Genomic DNA, 25,106 nt, shown 5'->3' with positions numbered 1-25,106 from the left:
ATTCTTATGTTCTGATATAGAGTACGATCTCAGTCTTTCAGACTTACTTGCATTGTGTCAAAGAGCGCCTCCTTGTGGAACAACACATGCATGCAGAGGAGCCAATTACAAACAGCCCTTTTACCCATCTAAGTAAGTCTTGTGGTGCAACTTTGCTCATTGGATCAAGAACCAATTCACCAGTGCAAAGCAGGGGCGTAGCCAGATGGCCAATTTTGGGTGGGCCTAAGCCCAAGGTGGGCGGGCATGGAATTCAGCCCCCATCTGGTTTGGTCCTCTCTCCACCCCTCCCTGCCCACAAACCCCAAATGTTAAATACTTGAACTGGCAGGGATTCCAAACCCTGCCAGCTGAAGATTTCCTCTTCCTCCTCGAGCAGCCAGCACTCGTCCAAATGGCAGCCAGCAGCACTTGGCTCAAACTGATGCTGCTGCTGGCAGTCCATGCATGCTCAGTGCTTTTGCATGTGCGGAAACTGAGCATGTGCAGAAGGGCTGGTCTCAGCATCAGCTCAAGAAAAGAGCTGCTGGCTGACATTTGGAAGAGCGCTGGCTGCCCAAGGAAAGAAAATCTTCAGCTACCAAGGCTTGGAGATCCCCATCAGCCACAGCAAGAGTGTCACAATTGTGAGTCCAAAGTGGGTGGGCCCTGGCCCACCCAGGCCCACCTGTGGCTACGCCACTGGTGCAAAGACAGGAAAGGAAAGACACAAACCATTGCGGTAAACCTGAAGTAGTGCAAAACTGATTTATTTCATGGAGTGTTACGTTAAAAAGCAGGAAACCACAGACCAGCGTGAAATCTCTTTTCTCTAGTGTTCTCCTGTACTTCAGCAGTTCTGTACCATGTAGTTTCCTTCCAATAGCAAAGATATTTTTGCGCTGACGCTACCCCACCAACCGAGATTTATGGACAACGACTCCAACGGGAAGAACAATACAAGCTATCAGTTATCACTTGGATCGCTTTTTTGTTTCATTTGAACATTTGTATGATCTGCAAACGCTCCATCCATTTCAAGTCAGATGATTATGTTTTGCGGCTGATGTGGCAGGAAGGGGTCAAAACCCAAGGTCATAGCCTAGGCTGTAAATAAAAAAACCCCAGAAAGGCTTCTCGGTGGGATGTTTCTGTCAATTCCGAAAGCGAAATCCTTTCTTATAGGCCACAAGCCCCAGAGCGGCTGCTGAGGTAAAGAAAACGGAAAACTCCAATAGCTTTAAGAGTCCCTGCACAGATGGTAAGTTCCTCTCCCAAAATGTTCTTGTAATCGGCAAGGCAGGGACATCCTAGAAAGAGGGGAAATTCACAGAATTAGCACTGGGAAGGCAACAGCGGCATCACCCACCCCAGCCTCCAATCCTACATCCCCATTGTGCTAGTCAATTTTCAGCAAAGAACTCTTAAACTCTGGAATTCGTTGCCAGAGAATGTGGTAAAAGTGGTTAGCTTAGCGGAGTTTAAAAAAGGTATGGCCGGCTTCCTAAAGGAAAAGTCCATAGACCGTTATTAAATGGACTTGGGGGGAAAATCCACTATTCTGGGATAAGCAGTATAAAATGTTTTGTACATTTTTGGGATCTTGCCAGGTATTTGTGACCTGGATTGGCCACTGTTGGAAACAGGACGCTGGGCTCGATGGACCTTTGGCCTGTCCCAGTATGGCAATACTTATGTACTTATGTACTAATATTCAGCCACGGCAGGCAATGTTTTTTTTTTAACACGCCAACTACCGCAGGCAAAAATAGCCTGTCCAACTATCTGGACAGTGACTGGTACTGAATAAATGAATAAGGTAGTCAGCACAGGAACTTATCTGGAGAGTGTCACTATTCAGTCCACGATCCGGATAATTTAAGACAGCTTTTCCGCACTTATTCGGATAGTGGACTGACTATTGCCGTTATCCGGTTAAGTTTCAGGACCGTTTTGGTCCGTCCTGGCGCTATAAGGGCAATTCTATAAACATATATCGCAGCTAAAAAATTGTAGCTGAAAAAAAAAGACGCCTAAATTTTGACACGGTTTATAAAATATGCCTAGATCTCTTTCCTGTGACTATATTTAGTCACAGTCATTTATGCTAACTAAATGTAAATACCAACGCCTAAGTTTATTTATTTCTTTATTTGTTATATTTGTATCCCACATTTCCCCACCTATTTGCAGGCTCAATGTGGCTTACATAATACCACACTACAGTGTCTCTCTCCTGGTTCTGTCCCCAGTTAGCACTACTCACAGTCAAGTTTTGACTCACATTTATCTGTCCCAGGACTTCCCAAACCTGTCCTGCGAACCCCCCAGCCAGTTGGGTTTTAAGGATATCCACAATGAATATATATAAAATAAATCTGAATATGCTAAACCTCGGATAATGCAGTACGGACCTCCTGAAAACCAGACTGGCTATGCAGACCCCAGGATAGGTTTCGAAAGCCCCGATCTAAGCAGTTAATGTCAATGACCAGGCTTGGATACACAGTTGCACAGCTTGGTAGGTAGTGGGTGGAGACGCAGGGGCGTAGCTAGACCTCGCCGGGAGGGGGGGCCAGAGCCCGAGGTGGGGGGGCACTGTTTAGCCACCCCCCCCCAACCGCCGCCGCCGCATTGGACCCCGCTGCCAGCCTGCCGACGATCCCCTTGAACTCCCCCCGCCACCAACCCTCCCCCGCCGTCGCCGTCTGCCCCTCCGATGCATGATACCTTGTTTGCTGGCAGGGGGTCCCCGAACCCCACCAGCCGAAGAGAGTCTTCTTCAGCGCCGGAGTAGCGCCTTCGTTCAAGAAAGTTCCTGCCGCAATCATCTGTTTCCGACGCCTTACGTCCTGCACGGGGCTACATACACGGTGCAGGACGTAAGGCATCAGAAACAGCTGATCGCACCAGGAACTTCGTTGAACGGCTCGGGGACCCCCGCCAGCAAACAAGGTATCTGATGCGGCGGCGGGGCGGGCGGCAACGGTGGGGGAGGGTTGATGGCGAGAGGGGGGTTCAAGGGGATCGTCGGTAGGGGGGCCAGGGCCAAATCTACGGGGGGCCCAGGCCCCCTCAGGCCCCACGTAGCTACGCCACTAGTGGAGAGAGATTAGCTCCAGCCTCCAGCATTGTCCTCCAGAAAGCAGCACCTTTTCTCAGGACGCGGAGTTGGAGCTGCAGCGTAATTCAGATGCATTTGCTGCCTCAGCTAGAGAAGAGATGGTGGACCTGGGAATGGGTGAGCAAAATGACACCCACAGGAACCCTACCCTACACGCCTACTCTCTAATTCTATAAAAGTCACAAAAATGGCATACGTAAAGTTGGGCGCAAGCCCAATTTCTGCATGCAATTTAATCAAATAACAAGCTAATCAGAATCAATAATTGACTTTTTAACAAGCAATTATTGGCGCTAATTAGATTTAACTGGAACTTATGTGTATAAATTTAGGCGCAGAAATGGGAGGGTCGTGGTTGGAACGGGGGCGTTCCTATCATTTACGCGCATTGTTATAGAATAAGGGGGTACGCTGCCGATTTAGGTGCGTACGTTTGCACCGCTTTTCAGTTGGTGGAAATGGCTGCTCATAAAGGGGTCCTTTTTACTAAGGCGCGCTGAAAAATGGCCTGCGGTAGTGTAGGCTCGTGTTTTGGGCATGCGCAGATCCATTTTTCAGCAGGCCTGCAAAAAAATGCCTTTCTAAATTTTTGTCGAAAACTGACATGTGGCAAAATCAAAATTGGCGCTCGTCCATTTTGGGTCTGAGACCTTACCGCCAGCCATTGAACTAGCGATAAAGTCTCACGTGGTAGCTAGGCAGTAATGACCTATGCACATCAAATACCACTTGGCGCGCTTCCAATACGCGCGTCCGAAAATAAAAATTATTTTTTCTAACGCGCAAATTGGACGCATGCCAAAAATGAAATTATCACAAGAGCCACACAGTAGCCGGGTGGTGACTCCATTTTGGTGTGCATTGGGCACACTTAGACACATAAGTGTTGCCATACTGGGAAAGACCAAAGGTCCATCAAGCCCAGCATCCTGTTTCCAACAGTGGCCAATCCAGGTCACAAATACCCAGCAAGATCCGAAAAATGTACAAAACATTTTATACTGCTTATCCCAGAAATAGTGGATTTTCCCCAAGTCCGTTAAATAATGGTCTATGGACTTTTCCTTTAGGAAGCTGTCCAAACCTTTTTTAAACTCCACTAAGCTAACTGCCTTTACCACATTCTTTGGCAACGAATTCCAGAGTTTAATTACACGTTGAGTGAAGAAAAATATTCTCTGATTCATTTTAAATTTACTACATTGTAGCTTCATTGCATGCCCCCTAGTCCTAGCAGCTAGTGGCTTAGAAAAAGGGCCACAAAGTTACTTAGAAGCTGAAAACTTATAGATGTTTGCAGATCTTATAATAAATATCTGTTTCTTACTTGAAATTCTTAGAAAAGGAGGAAAAAGACCTCAAATGACCCAGTTTAGCAGCAAGTAATACATTTTTAGTGCCAGCGTTCATTGGACTCCACTTTTCTCATCGGTCTAAAAATCTTCCTTTCAAAAATTTTTTACTAGAATTTTTCTCTATCTATTGTGCACTCAAGAATAGTTTGTGCCCTCGAGTTTCTCAGAGGGAGGTTTCTTCCAGTCCGTTCAGAGGAAAGAAATGGGATAAAGCCTACCGCAGACTCTGGTTCTGGCATCCAGATGTCCTCCTCTGAGATCTTCCCCATAGCACACAGTATCTGAAAGTACACAAAATCAGTTTCCGCAGGTGAGCTTTGACTAGTTGATACCACTAAACTATATTGGAGGAAAGAATCGTTTAGGAGAAAGTAGTGAGAGAGATGAGGAAGCTGAGTTGGTCAAAAGGAAGACTTAGAACTTCCGTAATCCACAAGGGTAATCTTCAGCCCACAGCAAGGTGCTCAACATCCAGGGCGTGCACTGACCCAGAAGTTAACCAGGCACCAGCCAATATTCAGACCGGTGCCTGGTTAACTTGGCGCCTAAGTTAGGACAGTCATTTTGCTGTCCTAACTTTATACGCTTAACCAGTTAGTGGACTGAATATCATCACTAACTGATCAAGTAATAGCTCTATCCAAGTTCTGCCCCAAGATCGCCCTTAACCTAACCAGTTAGGTAATGGATGGCTACTGGTGATATTTAGCGGCATTACCTGGATGGTCAACCAACTCAGTGGCATTAACTGTGCAGGTGCCTCTCCTGTTTTGTTAAACTCCTTTGAATATTGACCCCCATGGTTACTTGTCCTAGCTATGTCCAGCAATTACCAGCATGCCACACAGTACACTTTAATGTTCCTGTGGTCCAACTCTCTAGGGTTTGTTCTAGGTATCTCTAGGATTTGTTCTAGGTACCTCAGTTTTAACACATCGAAAACTCTTCCTCAGCACAGAATTTGGTTCTGAACAACATGCTGTACAGCGCAGCCTGAAAATCATCTCCCAGTGAATGTCCTCTCACACTGCGATCTTCACCCCTCTCCATACCTCTCTGGCTGCTCTCTCTCCAGCCTGCACAGCTCCTTCCATGTACCCGCTCCACTGCGTTGCTGTCTCTGTTCCAGCAAAGTAGATTCTGCCCACTGGTTTGCGAATGACCCTGTAATGCAAATTTTAAATAACACTTTACAGAGAGCCTTCCAAGTCTAAATCTGTCAAAATATCTGATATGGGGGGTAGGGCGAGAATGCTTCTTTACGTTAGAGGGTACACACGTGTTCTCTGGCCTGAGTCAGCTGTGACTTATTCATAGAACCATTAAATATGCAAATCTGGGGAAAGTCTCATAAGAGAAGGTGAGTGGGAGGTGTGAGGCTGAAGCAGTACGGGAAGACATGTCATGACTGTGTGATGAGAATGAATCTACATGTTGTATGTTACATTCTGGACCTGCTTTTCAGTGGCTAACACTGAGTTATGGCAAAATGGGTTCTTGTTTTTTAAATTGTTGCCATGTTATTGTACTGTTATACAGTCCCTAGGAGAAAACGGGAGGAGGGGGGAAGATGACCTTCACACTGACCCCAGGACCGTGGCTCTATTCTGTGACCTTCAGGTTCTAAGCATCCATACAAAGCATGTAGGGTAGAGTAGAGCTCCCTCTAATCAGGGGCGTAGCTACGTGGGGTCACGAGGGCCTGGGCCCCCGTAGATTTGGCCCTGGACCCCCCTGCCGATGACCCTCTCAACCCCCTCTCCCGCCATTGCCGTCGCCTACCTTTGCTGGCGGGGGACTCCAATCCCCGCCAGCCGAGGTCCTCTTCTTCCTTCGTTCTGTTTCTGAGTCTGACGTCCTGCACGTTATCCGTGCAGGATGTCAGACTCAGAAACAGAACGAAGGAAGAAGAGGACCTCGGCTGGTGGGGATTGGGGTCCCCTGCCAGCAAAGGTAGGCGACGGCGGGTGAGGGTTGGCGGCAGGAGGGGGGGGGTCGAGAGGGTCGTTGGCGTGGGGGGGCAAAGTTGTTGTTGTTGGTGGTGGCGGCAGTGGCGGGGGGTGTAGGCAATGGTGGGGGGGTGTCGGTGGTGCCGGGGGGGGGGGGCTAAAATGTGCCCCCTCACCTCGGGCTCTGGACCCCCCTCCCGCCGAAGTCTGGCTATGCCCCTGTTCCCCACCCATAGTCACTCCCCTTTTGAAATGCACGCATTAGAATTTAGGTGCTTTGCGAGTTCTGCCAATTAGTGCTCATTATTGCTTATTAAGTTCTGTTATCAATACTGATTAACTGGTTACGCGAATTTTTATAGAATACGCTTGGATTTCAGCACAGAACGCTAGGTGCAATATATACGCTGGAAGAGAGGAGGGGAGAGAGGAGACATAATAGAAACGTTTAAATATCTCAAGGGCATTTATATACAGGAAGAGAGCCTTTTCCAAATGAAGGAGAGCTCTGGAATGAGGGGGCATATGACAAAGTTAAGAGGGAATAGGCTTAGGAGTAACCTAAGGAAGTATTATTTCACAGAAAGGGTGGTGGAAGCGTGGAATGGCCTCCCGGTGGAGGTGGTGGAGTCCAGGACTGTTCCAGAATTTAAAAAGGCATGGGATAAGCATATGGGATCGCTTAGGAACAGGAAGAATTAGGGGTTACAGAGGATGGGCAGACTGGATGGGTCATGTGGCCTTTATCTGCCGTCCTGTTTCTATGTTTCAAAGTTATTTGAGGAAACGTGTCCTCTAGTCTTGCTTTTACAACTGAAGATTGCTCTCTGTAGAGGAACGTTGAGACCCTAAATGAGGTCATGAAACCTGTGTTTGGGGTCACGACCTGGGCAGACACCTCATAAGAACATAAGAGTAGCCATACTGGGTCAGACCAATGGTCCATCTAGTGCAGTATCCTGTTTTCCAAACAGTGGCCAAGCCAGGTCGCAAGTACCTGGCAGAAACCCAAATCGTAGCAACATTCCATGTAGAACCCCAAAGAATAGCAAGATTCTGGAATCCTAAAGAGTGAGAAGATTCCATGCAGAATCTCAAAGAGTAGCAACATTCCATGTAGAACCCCAAAAGATAGCAAGATTCTGGAATCCTAAAGAGTGACAAGATTCCATGCAGAATCTCAGAGTAGAAACATTCCATGTAGAACCCCAAAGAATAGCAAGATTCTGGAATCCTAAAGAGTGAGAAGATTCCATGCAGAATCTCAAAGAGTAGCAACATTCCATGTAGAACCCCAAAAGATAGCAAGATTCTGGAATCCTAAAGGGTGACAAGATTCCATGCAGAATCTCAAAGAGTAGCAACATTCCATGTAGAACCCCAAAGAATAGCAAGATTCCGGAATCCTAGCAGTTACTTTATCTCTAGAGTGCATGGTCTTTTTCTCACTGTTTGTTTACTTCTGTTGTATCCATCTCTGTAGTCACGATCAAGGTTCTCCATCAGGGCCGTGCTGATGCAGTAAGCGCTGCAGGGGGGCGCCACTGCCCTGCTCACTTGCAAAATCTTTTACCTGAACTTGTGATTCTCCTATCTCCGTTGCCTTCCCCTTTTCATGCAAAGGAGCAGTATTAATTGAGGCAGGCACACTCTTCTAGTTACGTCAGAGTACAACCAGATTGCTATTTATGCTTCGGTTTGGGGCTAGCTCCTCAGTCAGGGTGAGTTTCAGTGCTTGAAACAGCATTCAAATTAAAGAGAACCTGAAATTTTAAAAGTGCTAAAAATAATTTTTAGAAGTATTTGCCTTAAATCTAATTGCAGAATTCAGGTGCTGGGAGTCTGTACTTGGTTGTCATATGCTCAGATTTGTTTAAATCATATGCAAATTAGTCTGGTGTTTTTCACTAAACATTCCCATGAGTGTCTGTATGTTAATCTGCATTCAAATAGAGCTCTCTGATTGGATGATCAGCTTCTGTTAAGAAATCTGCCCGGGAAGTGAACAGAGTGAGAGCTGTCCTTTGCCAAGAGAGATATCCAGCTGTGACTTCCTGTGTTTGTTGACTGAAGTTATAAAAGAGTGCCTGATTGTGGTAAATGAGAAAATATAAGTGAAAAGAGATTGGTGGCGATTGAAGTTTCTCTAGTGAGAAAAGGATCTGAATATTTCAGGATTACTTGAAGTTTATGAAGAATAGAAAAGGGTGAATTTCAGTTTAAGAGTGTTAAATCCTATAAGCTATATAAAGGCTAGGTAGATTTAAGTGACTGTAAATAAGGAAACCTTAATATTTGATCTGAGATAGTTGATCAGAGATAAATGTTTGATCTGAATTATATCCTTTGGTGCAAAGGAGATTAGAATGCAATAGAGTATTTCTTTCTGTTTACCAGCACAGTCAAATAATTCCATTCCACTTAAATAATTTTTTGTTATATATATGAGGGAGTAGTATCTGGATTTATTGTAAATCAAATTGATTCCATTCACAGGAATTCATATTCACCTTCATGCATTCATCCGATATTATCTTTTAAGGATGAAGTTTTATTTTATGTTCACTCTGTCTCTTGTGAGCTGAGCACAGTTAGTTTCCTCGGCTGGCACGACTACATATTAGAGGTATTTTGATACTGTGTGAAGTTTTACCACAGACGGGTGACATATATAAAACATTCTCCTTGGATAGGATGTGATATGTGAAAATACATTTTGCTTTAATGAAATTGCTAAACTTTAGAGTCAGAGACTAATCAATGAGGGATACATACAGTGCTATTTTTTCCTGAGGTCCGGCTTACTTGCCTGCTCCCTTCTGTTCCTGCTCTGCTGGACGGGGGGGGGGGGGGGGGGGGCGCCAACCGATAGTCTGCAGGGGGGCACCGGAGACCCTAGGCACGGCCCTGTTCTCCATAATAAAACAGGTCATAGAGGGGTGTAGCCTGCATGGAGCAGCAGATAGCACTCTAGCCACACAGGTCTTCATCTGCCATCATTTACTATGTTACTACGTTCTCCCAGTCATCAAAAGGTTTTGGCTATTTACTCAGAATATTTAACCACATAAAATATTTAATGAAATAAATTTTTGTTCTTCTTGGAACTAGTTCATTAATGTTATCATACCGTCCATACTGGGTCATGATCCCCGGTGGGAAGTAACATGTGTAGCACCCGCCCGAGTACTGCTCCTCACACCAGTTCTTCTCCTCATAATGCACCGGCTGCAAAACACAAGTCCCAAAACTCAGTTATAAATGCCCCATCCCATCCACCAATAATAACAGAGTGGTGGATATTTAAAAAGCAATTATACTTTCACACCCTCATTCTATAACAGGCCACTTAAAGTTAAGTGCCATTTGAATGCTTAAATTTACAGAATACTGCCATTCAGATGCATAAGTAAATGGCTATTCTATAATCTTTGCATGCTAATGTTAGTGCATCAATGCACAGGGTATTCACATGGGTGGGGCATAGTTAGGGCCAACATTTACCTGCTTATTTACAGAATACTGTAATTTTACATTTGTATCCCGCGCTTTCCCACTCATGGCAGGCTCAATGCAGCTTACATGGGGCAATGGAGGGTTAAGTGACTTGCCCAGAGTCACAAGGAGCTGCCTGTGCCTGAACTGGGAATCGAACTCAGTTTCTCAGGACCAAAGTCCACCACCCTAACCACTAGGCCACTCCTCCACTGTTGCTACTATTTGAGATTCTACATGGAATGTTGCTATTCCACTAGCAACATTCCATGTAGAAGTCGGCCCTTGCAGATCACCAATGTGGCCGCGCAGGCTTCTGCTTCTGTGAGTCTGACGTCCTGCACGTACATGCAGGACGTCAGACTCACAGAAACAGAAGCCTGCGCAACCTTCTACATGGAATGTTGCTAGTGGAATAGCAACATTCCATGTAGAATCTCCAGTAGTAGCAACTTTCCATGTAGGATCTCCAATAGTAGCAACATTCCATGTAGAATCTCCAACAGTAGCAACATTCCATGTAGAAGTCGGCCCTTGCAGATCACCAATGTGGCCGCGCAGGCTTCTGCGAGTCTGACGTCCTGCACATACGTGCAGGACGTCAGACTCACAGAAACAGAAGCCTGCGCAGCCTTCTACATGGAATGTTGCTAGTGGAATAGCAACATTCCATGTAGAATCTCCAATAGTAGCAACATTCCATGTAGAATCTCCAAGTAGAATCTCCAATAGTATCTATTTTATTTTTGTTACATTTGTACCCCGCGCTTTCCCACTCATGGCAGACTCAATGCGGCTTACATGGGGCAATGGAGGGTTAAGTGACTTGCCCAGAGTCACAAGGAGCTGCCTGTGCCTGAAGTGGGAATCGAACTCAGTTCCTCAGGACCAAAGTCCACCACCCTAACCACTAGGCCACTCCTCCACAATTCAAGGGGTCGATATTAAGACCGCAGGAGTTAGAAAGGGCTAACTCCTGCAGTCGGTGCTAAATCTGGATATTCAATGCTGGACTATTTCCAGTGACCGGCATTGAATATCTGGCTTATTTTTAACCGGTTTGAAGATAACCAGCTAAGTCAACATTCAGACTTAGCTGGTTATCTTCGGCCGGGTTTTCAAGCAGCCAAATATGGTTGCTAAACCCGGTTTAAAAATCAGCATTTAGCCTGTTATATCACGCCCACCAGCCTGCCCGTTTGTCCAGAAATCCGGACAAACGGGCAGATTGGCAAAACCCGCCCGGTTGCCCGGACATGCCCTCAAAAAGAGGACATGTCTGTGTAAATCTGGACATATGGTAACCCTAGGCATGGCATGGGACCCCCGCCAGAAAAGGTATGTAGAGTTGTGGTGGGAGCAGGGAGGTGGGGCAAAATATTCCCTCCACACACACACACGCGCATTGGGCTCCGGCCCCCCCCCCCCCCAATTTTTGTGGTCTGGCTACGCGGCGGTCGGGGGGTGGCCGTGGTGGTCCTGGGGAGGCCTGGCAGTGGCGGTCCTGGGGGAGGTGGCAGCAGTGGCCTTGCCCTGGGTCTGGCTTAGTCTCTCAGCGGCCCTGGTCACCTGGCCTGGTGGATGCTCCTTTACCCCTCCCTGAATCTGCAGGAGTAGACACTCCATCTTATCTTGAGTGCATTGTGCTCTCTCCCTCCCTCTCCTCCCAAAGGTGAACTCATTTTTCACACCTATTTGCACAAATTCGACATCCTATTTCAAATAGTCTCCCAAATATCCCCGCCTCTGCAATTTTTTTTATTATTTATTTATTTTATTTATTTATTGCACTTGTATCCCACATTTTCCCACCTATTTGCAGGCTCAATGTGGCTTACAAAGACCTGTTATGGCATCGCCGACACCAGGGTAAAGAATACAATTGGTGTTACAAAGAGATCAAGTGGTGAATGGAGTTCGCTCGGAGGAGAGAAAGGTGAGTAGTGGAGTGCCTCAGGGATCGGTGCTGGGGCCGATTCTATTCAATATATTTGTGAGTGGTATTGCCGAAGGCTTACAAGGTAAAGTTTGCCTTTTTGCAGATGACACCAAGATTTGCAACAGAGTGGACACCCCGGAGGGAGTGGAAAGCATGAAAAAAGATCTACGGAAGCTAGAAAAATGGTCTAACGTTTGGCAATTAAAATTCAATGCGAAGAAATGCAAAGTGATGCATTTAGAGAGTAGAAACCCACGAGAGACTTATGTGTTAGGCGGTGAGAGTGATAGGTACGGACGGGGAGAGGGATCTTGGGGTGATAGTATCTGAGGACCTGAAGGCGACGAAACAGTGTGACAAGGCGGTGGCCGTAGCGAGAAGGTTGCTAGGCTGTATAGAGAGGTGTGACCAGCAGAAGAAAAGAGGTTTTAATACCTCTGTATAAGACATTGGTGAGGCCCCACCTGGAGTATTGTGTTCAATTTTGGAGGCCGTATCTTGTGAAGGATGTGAAAAAAATGGAAGGGGTGCAAAGAAAAGCTACGAGAATGGTATGGGATTTGCGTTACAAGACGTATGAGGAGAGACTTGCTGACCTGAACATGTATACCCTGGAGGAAAGGAGAAACAGGGGTGATATGATACAGACGTTCAAATATTTGAAAGATATTAATCCGCAAACGAACCTTTTCCGGAGATGGGAAGGCAGTAGAACTAGAGGACATGAAATGAGATTGAAGGGGGGCAGACTCAAGAAAAATGTCAGGAAGTATTTTTTCATGGAGAGAGTGGTGGATGCTTGGAATGCCCTCCCTTGGGAGGTGGTGGAGAGGAAAATGGTAACGGAATTCAAACATGCGTGAGATAAACATAAAGGAATCCTCCTCAGAAGGAAGGGATCCCCAGAAGCTTAGCCGGTGGTGGGAGGCAGGGCTGGTGGTTAGAAGGTGGGGATAGTGCTGGGCAGACTTATATGGTCTGTGCCAGAGCCGGTGGTGGGAGGTGCGGCGGGTGGTTGGGAGGCGGGGATAGTGCTGGGCAGACTTATACAGTCTGTGCCAGAGCCGGTGGTGGGAAGCGGGGCTGGTGGTTGGGAGGCGGGGATAGTGCTGGGCAGACTTATACGGTCTGTGCCAGAGCCGGTGGTGGGAGGCGGGGCTGGTGGTTGGGAGGCGGGGATAGTGCTGGGCAGACTTATACGGTCTGTGCCAGAGTCGGTGGTGGGAGGCGGGGCTGGTGGTTGGGAGGCGGGGCTGGTGGTTGGGGGGCGGGGGTAGTCCTGGGCAGACTTATACGGTCTGTGCCCTGAAAAAGACAGGTACAAATCAAGGTAAGGTATACACAAAAAATGGCACATGTGAGTTTATCTTGTTGGGCAGACTGGGTGGACCGTGCAGGTCTTTTTCTGCCGTCATCTACTATGTTACTATGCTACAAGAAAGTTTGGTCAAGGAGTTATAGAAAGAGACATTCTGAATAAAGGTGGTAGGTGTTATGTTATAGTTAGTTATGGGTTATCGTGGTAAGCCTTGTTAAAGAGATATGTTTTCAGAGATTTGCGGAAGTTAGTTAATTCGTTGGTACTGCATTTCACAGCTGTGTGCTCATGTAGGAAAAGCTTGTCGCATGTGTTAGTTAGTGAGCAATAACCTTGTCAGAACTCCACCTCCACCACTCAGCAACAATGTTCAAAACATCAAAGGCTCTTGCCCTGAGGAGGTAAACTTCTGATTTTCTTTGTGTATGTAAATTACACACATTTATTTGCAATGAACAGTGACATTTCAGAAACACAGCGCCCTCTTGTGGATGTTTATGTATGGGGTTTATAAGGTCTGGGTATTAGATTGTGTGTGCAATCTAGGAGACCAGAATCAGTGTGTAAAGAAATATTTTCTCTGATCTGGTTTAAATAAACTAAGTAACTTCATTGCCCGCCCCCTAGTCACAAGTTATATAAGAACATAAGCATTGTGGCCAATCCAGTTCAGAAGAACCTGGCAACATCTCAACTGAGTTTGATTCCCACTTCAGGCACAGGCAGCTCCTTGTGACTCTGGGCAAGTCACTTAACCCTCCATTGCCCCATGTAAGCCGCATTGAGCCTGCCATGAGTGGGAAAGCGCAGGGTACAAATGTAACAAAAATAAAATAGATACTATTGGAGATTCTACATGGAATGTTGCTATTCCACTAGCAGCATCCCATGTACAAGGCTGCGCAGGCTTCTGTTTCTGTGAGTCTGACGTCCTGCACGTACGTGCAGGACGTCAGACTCACAGAAGCAGAAGCCTGCGCGGCCACATTGGTGATCTGCAAGGGCCGACTTCTACATGGAATGTTGCTAGTGGAATAGCAACATTCCATGTAGAATCTCAAATAGTAGCAACAGTGGAGGAGTGGCCTAGTGGTTAGGGTGGTGGACTTTGGTCCTGGGGAACTGAGTTGGATTCCCACTTCAGGCACAGGCAGCTCCTTGTGACTCTGGGCAAGTCACTTAACCCTCCATTGCCCCATGTAAGCCGCATTGAGCCTGCCATGAGTAGTAAAGTGCAGGGTACAAATGTAACAAAAATAAAATAGATACTATTGGAGATTCTACATGGAATGTTGCTACTATTGGAGATTCTACATGGATTGTTGCTATTCCACTAGCAACATTCCATGTAGAAGGCCGCGCAGGCTTCTGCTTCTGTGAGTCTGAAGTCCTGCACGTACGTGCAGGATGTCAGACTCACAGAAGCATAAGCCTGCGCGGCCACATTGGTGATCTGCAAGGGCCGACTTCTACATGGAATGTTGTTACTATTGGAGATTCTACATGGAATGTTGCTATTCCACTAGCAACATTCCATGTAGAAGGCTGCGCAGGCTTCTGTTTCTGTGAGTCTGTGTCCTGCACGTACGTGCAGGACGTCAGACTCACAGAAGCAGAAGCCTGCGCGGCCACATTGGAGATTCTACGTGGAATGTTGCTACTATTGGAAATTCTACATGGAATGTTGCTATTCCACTAGCAACATTCCATATAGAAGGCTGCGCAGGCTTCTGTTTCTGTGAGTCTGATGTCCTGCACCTACGTGGCTGACCACGGGGTTTAAAGATTGACCTAAAAGAATACTGTAAATATATAAAATGAGACAGATTTTTATTCCGATTTATGGTAGCGGAGAATATCATCTCTTACGTGCAGCGCCTTGTCTGTTCCCATGACCTTTGCATACAGCTGACAAATTCTCTTCTTCCTACAGGGCAGAGAAAAAAAAATCTCAGAAATCAAAGCAGAACTACGTTATCCGTCTCCTTGATTTGATCAATTGGCTTAATATTCTGCTTCTCACGAAGCACCGTTGTGGAAAATATGAAATACAATATAAAAAAATTAAACAGATTACCGTCAGTCGGTTCAAAACTCTGCTGCCCGTCTCGTCTTCCGCCAGGGTCGCTTTACTCATACTACCCCTCTCCTCAAGTCGCTTCACTGGCTCCCTATCCGTTTTCGCATCCTGTTCAAACTTCTTCTACTAACCTATAAATGTACTCACTCTGCTGCTCCCAGTATCTCTCTAGACTCGTCCTTCCCTACACCCCTTCCCGTGCACTCCGTTCCCTGGAAAAATCCTTCTTATCTGTTCCCTTCTCCGCTACTGCCAACTCCAGACTTCGCGCCTTCTGTTTTGCTGCACCCTATGCCTGGAATAGACTTCCTAAGCCCCTACGTCTTGCCCCATCCTTGACCATCTTTAAATCTAGATTAAAAGCCCACCTCTTTAACATTGCTTTTGACTCGTAACCACATGTATCCACTCGCCTCCACCTACCCTCCTCTCCTCTTTCCTCTACACATTAATTGATTTGTTTGCTTTATTTTATGTCTACTAGATTGTAAGCTCTTTGAGCAGGGACTGTCTTTCTTCTATGTTTGTGCAGCACTGCGTACGCCTTGTAGCGCTATATAAATGCTAATTAGTAGTAGAAATAGTAGTAGTAGACATAAAGGGCAGTTCTACAATGAGGCGCTCGTGGGTGCGCACCCCTTTGTGCGCAGAAGTGGAGATTCTATAAAGGCCGCTCAAATTTGGGCGCAACCCCTGAGCTGTGCGCACAACTAAATTAGTTAACGAGCCACTAAGACTCAATAATTTACTGCTAACAATCAGTAGCGTGGAGTTGCCCGCACAAATGACTATGCGCGATTCTATAAAGAACTGCGCCTAATTTCTCTCATGTGCCACCCAAAAGGGGGGGGGGGGTATGGCCATGGGATGGGTATTTTTGAAAGTTCCACGCAGCGTTACAGAACTGGGGAGGAGGTAAGCGCTGGTTTCAGCAGGCGTTAAGTCCTGGCGCCTTATTTTAGTCATGGGAATTGGTGGTACGCGCTATTCTCTAAAGGCTGCTGATCCCAGAAGAGCGCTCAGCACTGATGTTTCCCGGCCCCATTTGTGTAAGCAGATTAAGGGCATGTATAAGTGTTATACCATGCACATGCAAAGGGGTGGAGCATGGAAGGGACGTGGGAGGAGCTTCCAGGTGCGCATGTCATTTACAGAATAATGTAAGTTACGTACAGCCTTGTATCATTTGGGAACCCACAGTTACACTAGGCATATGGCTGGTGCAACTATGGACATCTAAATTTAAGGTGCGTCAATGCTACAGTGAAATCTGGAGCATCACCCAACCAACCACCCATTTCCCTATTTGAGATTCTACATGGAGATTCTACGTGGAATGTTGCTACTATTTGAGATTCTACATGGAATGCTACTAGTGGAGGAGTAGCCTAGTGGTTAGTGCAGCAGACTTTGATCCTGGGCGAACTGAGTTCAATTCCCTCTGCAGCTCCTTGTGACTCTGGGCAAGTCACTTAACCCTCCATTGTCCCAGGTACAATACCATAGATTGCAAGTCCCCTAGGGACAGATAAAGAACGTGCATATAAAGTGTACAGCACTGCATACGTCTAGGTAGTGCTATAGAAATGATTAGTAGTAGTTACATAGTAACATAGTAGATGACAACAGAAAAAAGACCTGCATGATCCATCCAGTCTGCCCAACAAGATAAATTCATATGTGCTACTTTTTATTTGTACCTGTCCTCTTCAGGGCACAGACCGTATAAGTCTGGCCAGCACTATCCCCACCTCCCACCACCAGCTCTGGTACAGACCGTATAAGTCTGCCCAGCACTATCTCCGCCTCCCAACCACCAGCCCCGCCTCCCACCACAAGCTCTGGCAGACCGCATAAGTCTGGCCAGCACTATCCCCGCCTCCCAACCACCAGCCCCGCCTCCCACCACCGGCTCTGGCACAGACCGTATAAGTCTGCCTAGCACTATCCCCGCCTCCCAACCACTAGCCCCGCCTCCTACCACCGGATCTGTCCTGTCCTGCTAGCATCACTGCAAACTCTACATGAGGTACACATGAGGAGTGAACTGCTTTCCTAGAATGGGCAACAGACTCAGAGGCCACACTTGCAAATACAGAAGCAACACGAATGTGTGTTAAGAAAAGCAAGTCCAATTGATATTCCATTCTCTACAGCCATCTTCTCTCCTGGGGGGGTGCTTACCTTTCCTCAGTGCTCAGGTGAGTCAGAGCAGAAGCTTTTCTTGCCAGGATGAAACTGAACAACAATAACAACAACAAAACATATTTCCATTAATGGGGAAAACTTATCACCTGGAAAGTTTAATACAATGACATTCTTCCTTTGCATGTTGGGTTTGGCTCATTTTTAAAAATCTTTTCTTCCCCCTGAATTTTCCATTTACTGAAAATTTAAAAATCTTAAAGAGCCACAGCCTTGAGAACAGAGGGTAAACGTTCGCATTACAAGAGCTTCAGCTGGACGTGATAGGTTGGACTATCCAGGGCCCAAGAGGGGAAAGCAGTGATGGTTTCATCAGTTCTGTATAATTTAAGGGACTCCCTCTGTTGAATTACAAATAAATATGGTGATTAAAAAAATCATTTTGTATTACAAAAAATAAAGTTGAGATGGATTAGAGCATATTTGGATGCTTCCTCCTTTTGAATGGTGTTGCAGAGTCTCTTGTTAACTCAACTCGACTATTGTAATATGGAGGGGCATAATCAAACGGCGCTGGCCATCTATATGGGCGGCCATCTCTAAGGCCAGCGCCGTAAAGAGGTGTCCCGAACTATATTATCGAAACAAGTGGCCATCCATCTTTCGTTTCGATAATACGGTTGGGGCCGGCCAAATGTCAGAGATGCCCGGGTTTGAGATGGCCGGCATCGGTTTTCGCCGATAATGGAAACCGATGCCGGCCATCTCAAACACGGCCAAATCCAAGGCATTTGGTCGTGGGAGGGGCCAGCATTTGTAGTGCAGTGGTCCCCCTGACATGCCAGGACACCAACCGGGCACCCTAGGGGGCACTGCAGTGGACTTCATTAATAGTTCCCAGGTACATAGCTCCCTTCCCTTGGGTGCTGAGCCCCCCAAATCCCCCCCCAAACTCACTCCCCACAACTCTACACCACTACCACAGCCCTTATGGGTGAAGGGGGGCACCTACATGTGGGTACAGTGGGTTTTGGGTGGGTTTTGGAGGGCTCCCATTTACCACCACAAGTGTAACAGGCAGGGGGGGATGAGCCTGGGTCTGCCTGCCTGAAGTGCACTGCAGTACCCCCTAAAACTGCTCCAGGGACCTGCATACTGCTGTCATGGAGCCGGGTATGACATTTGAAGCCAGCATAGAGGCTGGCAAAATTTTTTTAATTTTTTTAGGGTGGGAGGGGGTTGGTGACCACTGGGGGAGTATGGGGAGGTCATCCCCGATTCCCTCCGGTGGTCATCTGGTGAGTTGGGGCACCTTTTTGAGGCTTGGTCCTAAAAATAAATGGACCAAGTAAAACCGGCCAAATGCTCGTCAGGGCCGGCCTTCTTTTTTCCATTATCGGCCAAGGGCGGCCATGTGTTAACCTCGCCCATGTCACGCCTTCGCTACGCCTCCAACACGCACCCTTAAACTTTAGCCGCTCCTGCGACGGACTGCAGTTGAGGCTGGTTAAAATCGGCTTTCAATTATGCCAATATCGCCGGACTGAGAGATGGCTGGCCATCTCCTGATTTGTGTCGGAAGATGGCCGGCCTTCTCTTTCGAAAATAAGCAGGATAGTCTTTTTGGGTTGTTCTAAACTTTTGTTAAAGAAGCTGCAGACCATTCATAATACGGCGGCTTTTGTTATATTTTCTGCTCAGTAGATGGACAGAGTTACTCCATTGCTCCATCAGATTACGTTATTGCCTATAGAAGCACGGATCCAATTCAAGTTACGCATTACAATCTTTAACATTCTTTATCTGTAATGTATGTTAAACTTGATTGGTTTTCCAACTGCCATTAGGTTAAAATAGATTTGGAACTCATTATTATTACATTTTCCAAATCCTAAAGGTATCCACCTCATGAGGATTGTAACCACATATAAGTGGTATATCAAACTCCCATTCCCACCCCTCCCCCAATGAAGACATTGCAGCAATAAGGTTATATCATACATTCTACGGGATTCGCTGCTAAATATGGAACTCTCTTCCAACTCATTAGAACTCTTAGGTCCTACGTATTATTTAGAAAAACATTTTAGTCTTTCTATTTTAGGAACTACTTACTATGTCAGTTTCTTCTACTGATGTTAATTCCCGGGGATTGCCTGGTTTCTTGACATGTGGTCCGCATAGAACTTTTTTGCGGGATATAAGAATATATTTTTACTTACTTAAGACTACAGAATGACACCGGGACGTGAACCTACAGTAACTGCGGGGATGGGGACAGGGACAGAGCCCACAGGGGTGGGGTGGGGACAGATCCCATGGGGATGGGGACAGATCCTATGGGGACAGGGCACATCAGGATGGGGACAAACTTTGTCCCCGTGTCACTTTCTACTTTGAAGCCTGTTAATGAACTGGACTGTTATTTATGTTTGATTGACGCAGACAACAATCTTTTTATTTTTTGGAAAAACAAGCAAACATGCTGGCCACAACTAGCAAAATTTGCATGGGGGATCCTGTACATCCCGTTACCAGCACATCTTCTAAGAAGACATCTTCTGTTGCAGGAGGGACTGTGGAAGACAGGAGAGCTAGACTGAATCCTGAGATTGTTGATGACTTCTTATTCATCCACAGATTAAAAAATCATAACAGTGCTACATAGGGCATATTTCTCCCCCACTAGGGCATAGGGTTGTATTTTATACCCCTGGACATTTTAACAGGGTGGATTAGGATTCCTTGGGGTAGTAGAAATCAGCTAGTGTTGGGGCTGGAAGGGTATAGGGTGGTGGTGGTGGGGTTATTATAATTGTTCGTTTTAATTATTGTTTTCTGTCTGTGATTTATAAACAAAAGGTGCACAGCATATTGTTCCTTTTTATACTTTAATAAAAAGATTTAAATATAAAATCATAAGTATTTGAGGATTCTGCAGATGAGAACAGAGCCCACTGGGATAGAGCAGGGATGGGGACAGAACCTGCGGGGATGGGGAGGAGACGGAGATGGGGCCTGTGGGGACAGGGTGGGGACGGAGATGGGGCCTGCGGGGACGGGGTGGGGACGGAGACAGAACCCACGGGGATGGAGCGGGGATGGGGACATATTTTATCCCCGTGTCATTCTCTACTTAAGACCCAAAGAAAATCAAGGCATACGATCCCAGAGAGACACAATAGGACAAAAAGATGGGTAACTCGGTTTTGCAAGTAATCCTGCAAGCTAAGATTATATCTGATAACAGACGTGCTTATTTCTGCCCACTGTGTGCATTTTCTTCTATATGAAATACTGTACAAAATACATATACAGCCTGCATCACCCATTACCCCATAATGGCAGGAACAGAACCGTCAGGCTTGGTGTCATCCAGCGCAACACCAATGGGCGCATCTTCATCCTCAATGATCATAGAACCGGAGTAGCCTGTTACAGGTGGAAAAACAGATGGGCGTTACAGAATCTGTCGGAAGAACATTAGGTATCTGAATTATTGTGTTGTTACACCAATGGTGCACATTCTTTCGTGTGTTAAGACACAGAAGGAGCTTAGCCGAGATTGGGTGGCAGAGCTAGCCAGTGGTGGGAGGCGAGGATAGTGCTGGGCAGACTTATACGGTCTGTGCCCTGAAGAGGACAGGTACAAATCAAAGTAGGGTATACACAAAAAGTAGCACATATGAGTTTGTCTTGTTGGGCAGACTGGATGGACCATGCAGGTCTTTTTCTGCCGTCATTTACTATGTTACAGATAGCTCCAGTTACACGATGCTCTTCCTAATTTGTGTCATAACATACGACAGAACGTGGTCTGCATGTGATCATCGGCATATCCCTGAGGATGGTGGGGTCGGAGGAATATGCTCTGTCGTCAGTTGTTTGAGACGTGCTGGTGTCCCTCCCCCCGTTACAGCATATATGGCATGGCTCCAATATGCCGGGAACATTTGTCAGTACATTACATGGTAGGGTCTCTACCTACTGCTTTAAAACAACGGCAAAATGTTCAGAAATAGTAAGTGTTATGATCAGGAATACACAGGTCGAAAATGTTCATGTTTCTCTCGTGTCATTTGCGGGAATGTTTTCTTTGGGTTGGGATTTTTTCCATATGGGAACAACGTCATTAAGAGCACACGCTAATTCAGAAAGCGTAAGCCCTGTTCATGATGAAGGTCCTCTTTTGAGGATCAAAGTCTGCTGCACTAACCACTAGGCTACTCCTCCACTCCATAGCGTCTGTATGTTCAGTCACACACACACCATCAAGTACACATTGTTTGCAAACAGGACACACTCTTCATGAACAATAAACACATGACCCACAAGAGGGAATTCAGAAAATGACACTGAAAATTCGATGACATCAAAATTCAGCGCTAAGGGCTATTCTAGAAAGGGAGCGTTTGACGCAGATCCAGCACCTAAATTTTGGACGCTGTACTTCTGCCTGTGAAAAGCAGCTGTGAATACCGGTGCTCAAATTAGGGGCACTGTGGGCAAATTCTGTAATTCCACATGCAACTTTTTGGAACGCCCCTGACACGCCCCCCTGGCCACGCCCCCTGGTCATGCCCCCTTTCAGATATGCACTGTGAGAGTTAGGTGCCGAGCCAGTTGCGCACTCAAATTCTAATTGACACCAATTAACTGCAGTAATGGGTTGTTAGAGCCCAATTCTTGCTCATTAAGGGCTCATTGATCAACTTGGACGTGTGCCAAAGATTCAGCGTGCACTTTTAGGCACCACATATAGAATCCGGGAAACAGTGCGCACTCTTTCGAAAGATTGCACAGCCGCTCAGAAAGGTCTGCACTATTAACAGCATTTCCTATGTTGTGTCAAGCAAATGCCCCTCCCTAGATGTCCCTCAGGGGAAGAACCAGCTTTACATAGGTTTACACTGGTATACATATAAAGTATCGCATACCATGTAAAATGAGTTTATCTTGTTGGGCAGACTGGATGGACCATACAGGTTTTTATCTGTCGTCATTTACTATGTTACTATCCTGCTTATTTTCGAAGGAGAAGGGTGCCCATCTTCCGACACAAATCGGGAGATGGGCGCCCTTCTTTCAGGGTCGGCCAAATCGGCATAATCGAAAGCCGATTTTGGCCGCCCTCAACTGCTTTCCATCACGGGGACGACCAAAGTTCAAGGAGGCGTGTCGGCAGTGTACCGAAGGCGGGATGGGACGTGGTTAAGAGATGGCCGTCCTCGGCTGTTAATGGAAAAAAGAAGGGCGGCCCTGACGAGCATTTGGCTGACTTTACTTGGTCCCTTTTTGTTCACGACCAAGCTTCTAAAAGATGCCCGAACTGACCAGATGACCACCAGAGGGAATCGGGGATGACCTCCCCTTACTCCCCCAGTGGTCACCAACCCCCTCCCACCCAAAAAACACATTAAAAACATTTTTTCCAGCCTCTATGCCAGCCTCAAATGTCATACCCAGCTCCATCACAGCAGTATGCAGGTCCCTGGAGCAGTTTTTAGTGGGTACTGCAGTGCACTTCAGGCAGGCAGACCCAGGCCCATCCCACCCTACCTGTTACATTTGTGGTGATAAATGTGAGCCCTCCAAAACCCACCCGAAACCCACTGTACCCACATCTAGGTGCCCCCCGTTACCCTTTAAGGGCTATGGTAGTGTTGTACAGTTGTGGGTAGTGGGTTTTGGGGGGCTCAGCACCCAAGGTAAGGGAGCTATGCACCTGGGATCAATTTGTGAAGTCCACTGCAGTGCCCCCTAGGGTGCCCGGTTGGTGTCCTGGCATGTGAGAGGGGACCAGTGCACTACGAATGCTGGCTCCTCCCACGACCAAGTGGCTTGGATTTGTTTATTTTGAGATGGGCGTCCTCGGTTTCCATTATCGGCGAAAACCGAGGTCGACCATCTCTAAGGTCGACCTAAATGTTGAGATTTGGGCGGCCCCAACCGTATTATCGAAACGAAAGATGGACGCCCATCTTGTTCAATAATACGTTTGGCTCCGCCCCTTCCCGGGGCCATCCCCAGAGATGGGTGCTCTTAGAGATGGGCGCCCCCGTTCGATTATGCCTCTCTATGTTACTCTAAGCACCGTAACTAAACTAAGAGAGCGTGAAGGAGTGGAAGTGTCTTTGCTTAAACTTCCTGGCAAATGCAAGTCTCTAAAGCAGGGTTGTGCAACCTCAGTCCTCAAGGCCCACAATCCAGTCAAGTTTTCAGGATTTCCCCAATGAATATGCATGAGATCTATTTTTATGCATTACCTCCATTGTACGTCAATAGATCTCATGCATATTCATTGGGGAATTCCAAGGTTGGACATCCCTGCTCTAAAGTGACTGTCCCAGTTATCTGAATATCCCAGTTATAGTAAACCCTTCACAGTTTTGAACACATCTAAGTTTGGACTGGGTTATTGGCTATATGGAGCGTCCTGAGAGTGTAGCCATAAGTGCTGCAGGCCTCTGAGCTCCAACTGTCCCGGGACTGTCCTCAAACCAGACTAGCTTTTGGGAGCTGACACACCTTTCCTCAGGTCTGAAAATGGATAGAACACAAAATGAACTATAAGTGACCCATCAAATGCATTCCAGGGACAGAGCTACCGAGTCCCTCAGTACTGCAGATTAACACATAGCCGGCACTGCAGTGTACTTATTACAAAACAGCTGGCACTGCAGTGTTCCTATTACAATACAGCCAGCACTGCAGTGCACTTATTACAAAACAGCTGGTACTGCGGTGTAATTATTACAAAACAGCTGGCACTGCAGTGTTCCTATTACAATACAGCCCGCACTGCGGTGTACTTATTACAAAACTGCTGGTACTGCAATGTTCCTTATCCCATACAGCCAGCACTGCAGTGTACTTATTACAAAACAGCTGGTACTGTAATTATTACAAATCAACTGGCACTGCAGTGTACTTATTACAAGACAGCCGGTACTGCACTGTACTTATTACAAAACAGCTGTCACTGCAGTGTTCCTATTACAATACAGCCAGCACTGCAGTGCACTTATTACAAAACAGCTGGTACTGCGGTGTAATTATTACAAAACAGCTGGCACTGCAGTGTTCCTATTACAATACAGCCAGCACTGCAGTGTACTTATTACAAAACAGCTGGTACTGCGGTGTAATTATTACAAAACAGCTGGCACTGCAGTGTTCCTATTACAATACAGTCAGCACTGCAGTGTACTTATTACAAGACAGCCGGTACTGCACTGTATTTACTACAAAACAGCTGGCGCTGCAGTGTTCCTATTACCATACAGCTGACAGTGCAGTAGTTAAAGAGTTTTCCACGTTAAGGGGTTATGATATCCACTGGTGACTGGAGCTGCAGCACTGGCATTTCTGCTCTCATGGAACCACTTGTTTTCCCTATGCCATTCATGGTTTTGCTTTTTATTTATTTTTATTACATTTGTACCCTGCGCTTTCCCACTCATGACAGGCTCAATGCGGCTTACATGGGGCAATGGAGGGTTAAGTGACTTGCCCAGAGTCACAAGGAGCTGCCTGTGCCTGAAGTGGGAATCAAACTCAGTTCCTCAGGACCAAAGTCCACCACCCTAACCACTAGGCCACTCCTCCACTGTTGCTACTATTTCAGATTCTACATGGAATGTTGCTATTCCACTAGCAACATTCCATGTAGAAGTCGGCCCTTGCAGATCACCAATGTGGCTGCGCAGGCTTCTACATGGA

At 46.6% G+C, this 25,106-nt stretch overlaps 1 protein-coding gene across 1 annotated transcript in view; it reads right to left on the bottom strand.

Moving 5' to 3' along the window:
* Positions 1-722: 722 nt before the first annotated feature.
* Positions 723-25,106, bottom strand: part of LOC115469747 (amine oxidase [flavin-containing] A-like) — a 58,991-nt gene continuing 34,607 nt past the window's right edge. Inside the window, exons 8-14 of the mRNA XM_030202533.1 lie at positions 20,720-20,816; positions 17,424-17,477; positions 15,029-15,086; positions 9,538-9,635; positions 5,511-5,622; positions 4,677-4,739; positions 723-1,289 (exon numbers count right to left, since the gene is read on the bottom strand). Of these exons, the coding sequence (XP_030058393.1) occupies positions 1,134-1,289; positions 4,677-4,739; positions 5,511-5,622; positions 9,538-9,635; positions 15,029-15,086; positions 17,424-17,477; positions 20,720-20,816 (638 nt within the window). The 3' untranslated portion in view covers positions 723-1,133. The remainder of the gene's footprint in view (positions 1,290-4,676; positions 4,740-5,510; positions 5,623-9,537; positions 9,636-15,028; positions 15,087-17,423; positions 17,478-20,719; positions 20,817-25,106) is intronic.

Source organism: Microcaecilia unicolor, chromosome 4, assembly GCF_901765095.1.
Source record: "Microcaecilia unicolor chromosome 4, aMicUni1.1, whole genome shotgun sequence".
NCBI lineage: Eukaryota > Metazoa > Chordata > Amphibia > Gymnophiona > Siphonopidae > Microcaecilia > Microcaecilia unicolor.
This window is presented reverse-complemented; position numbering and strand designations above follow the sequence as displayed.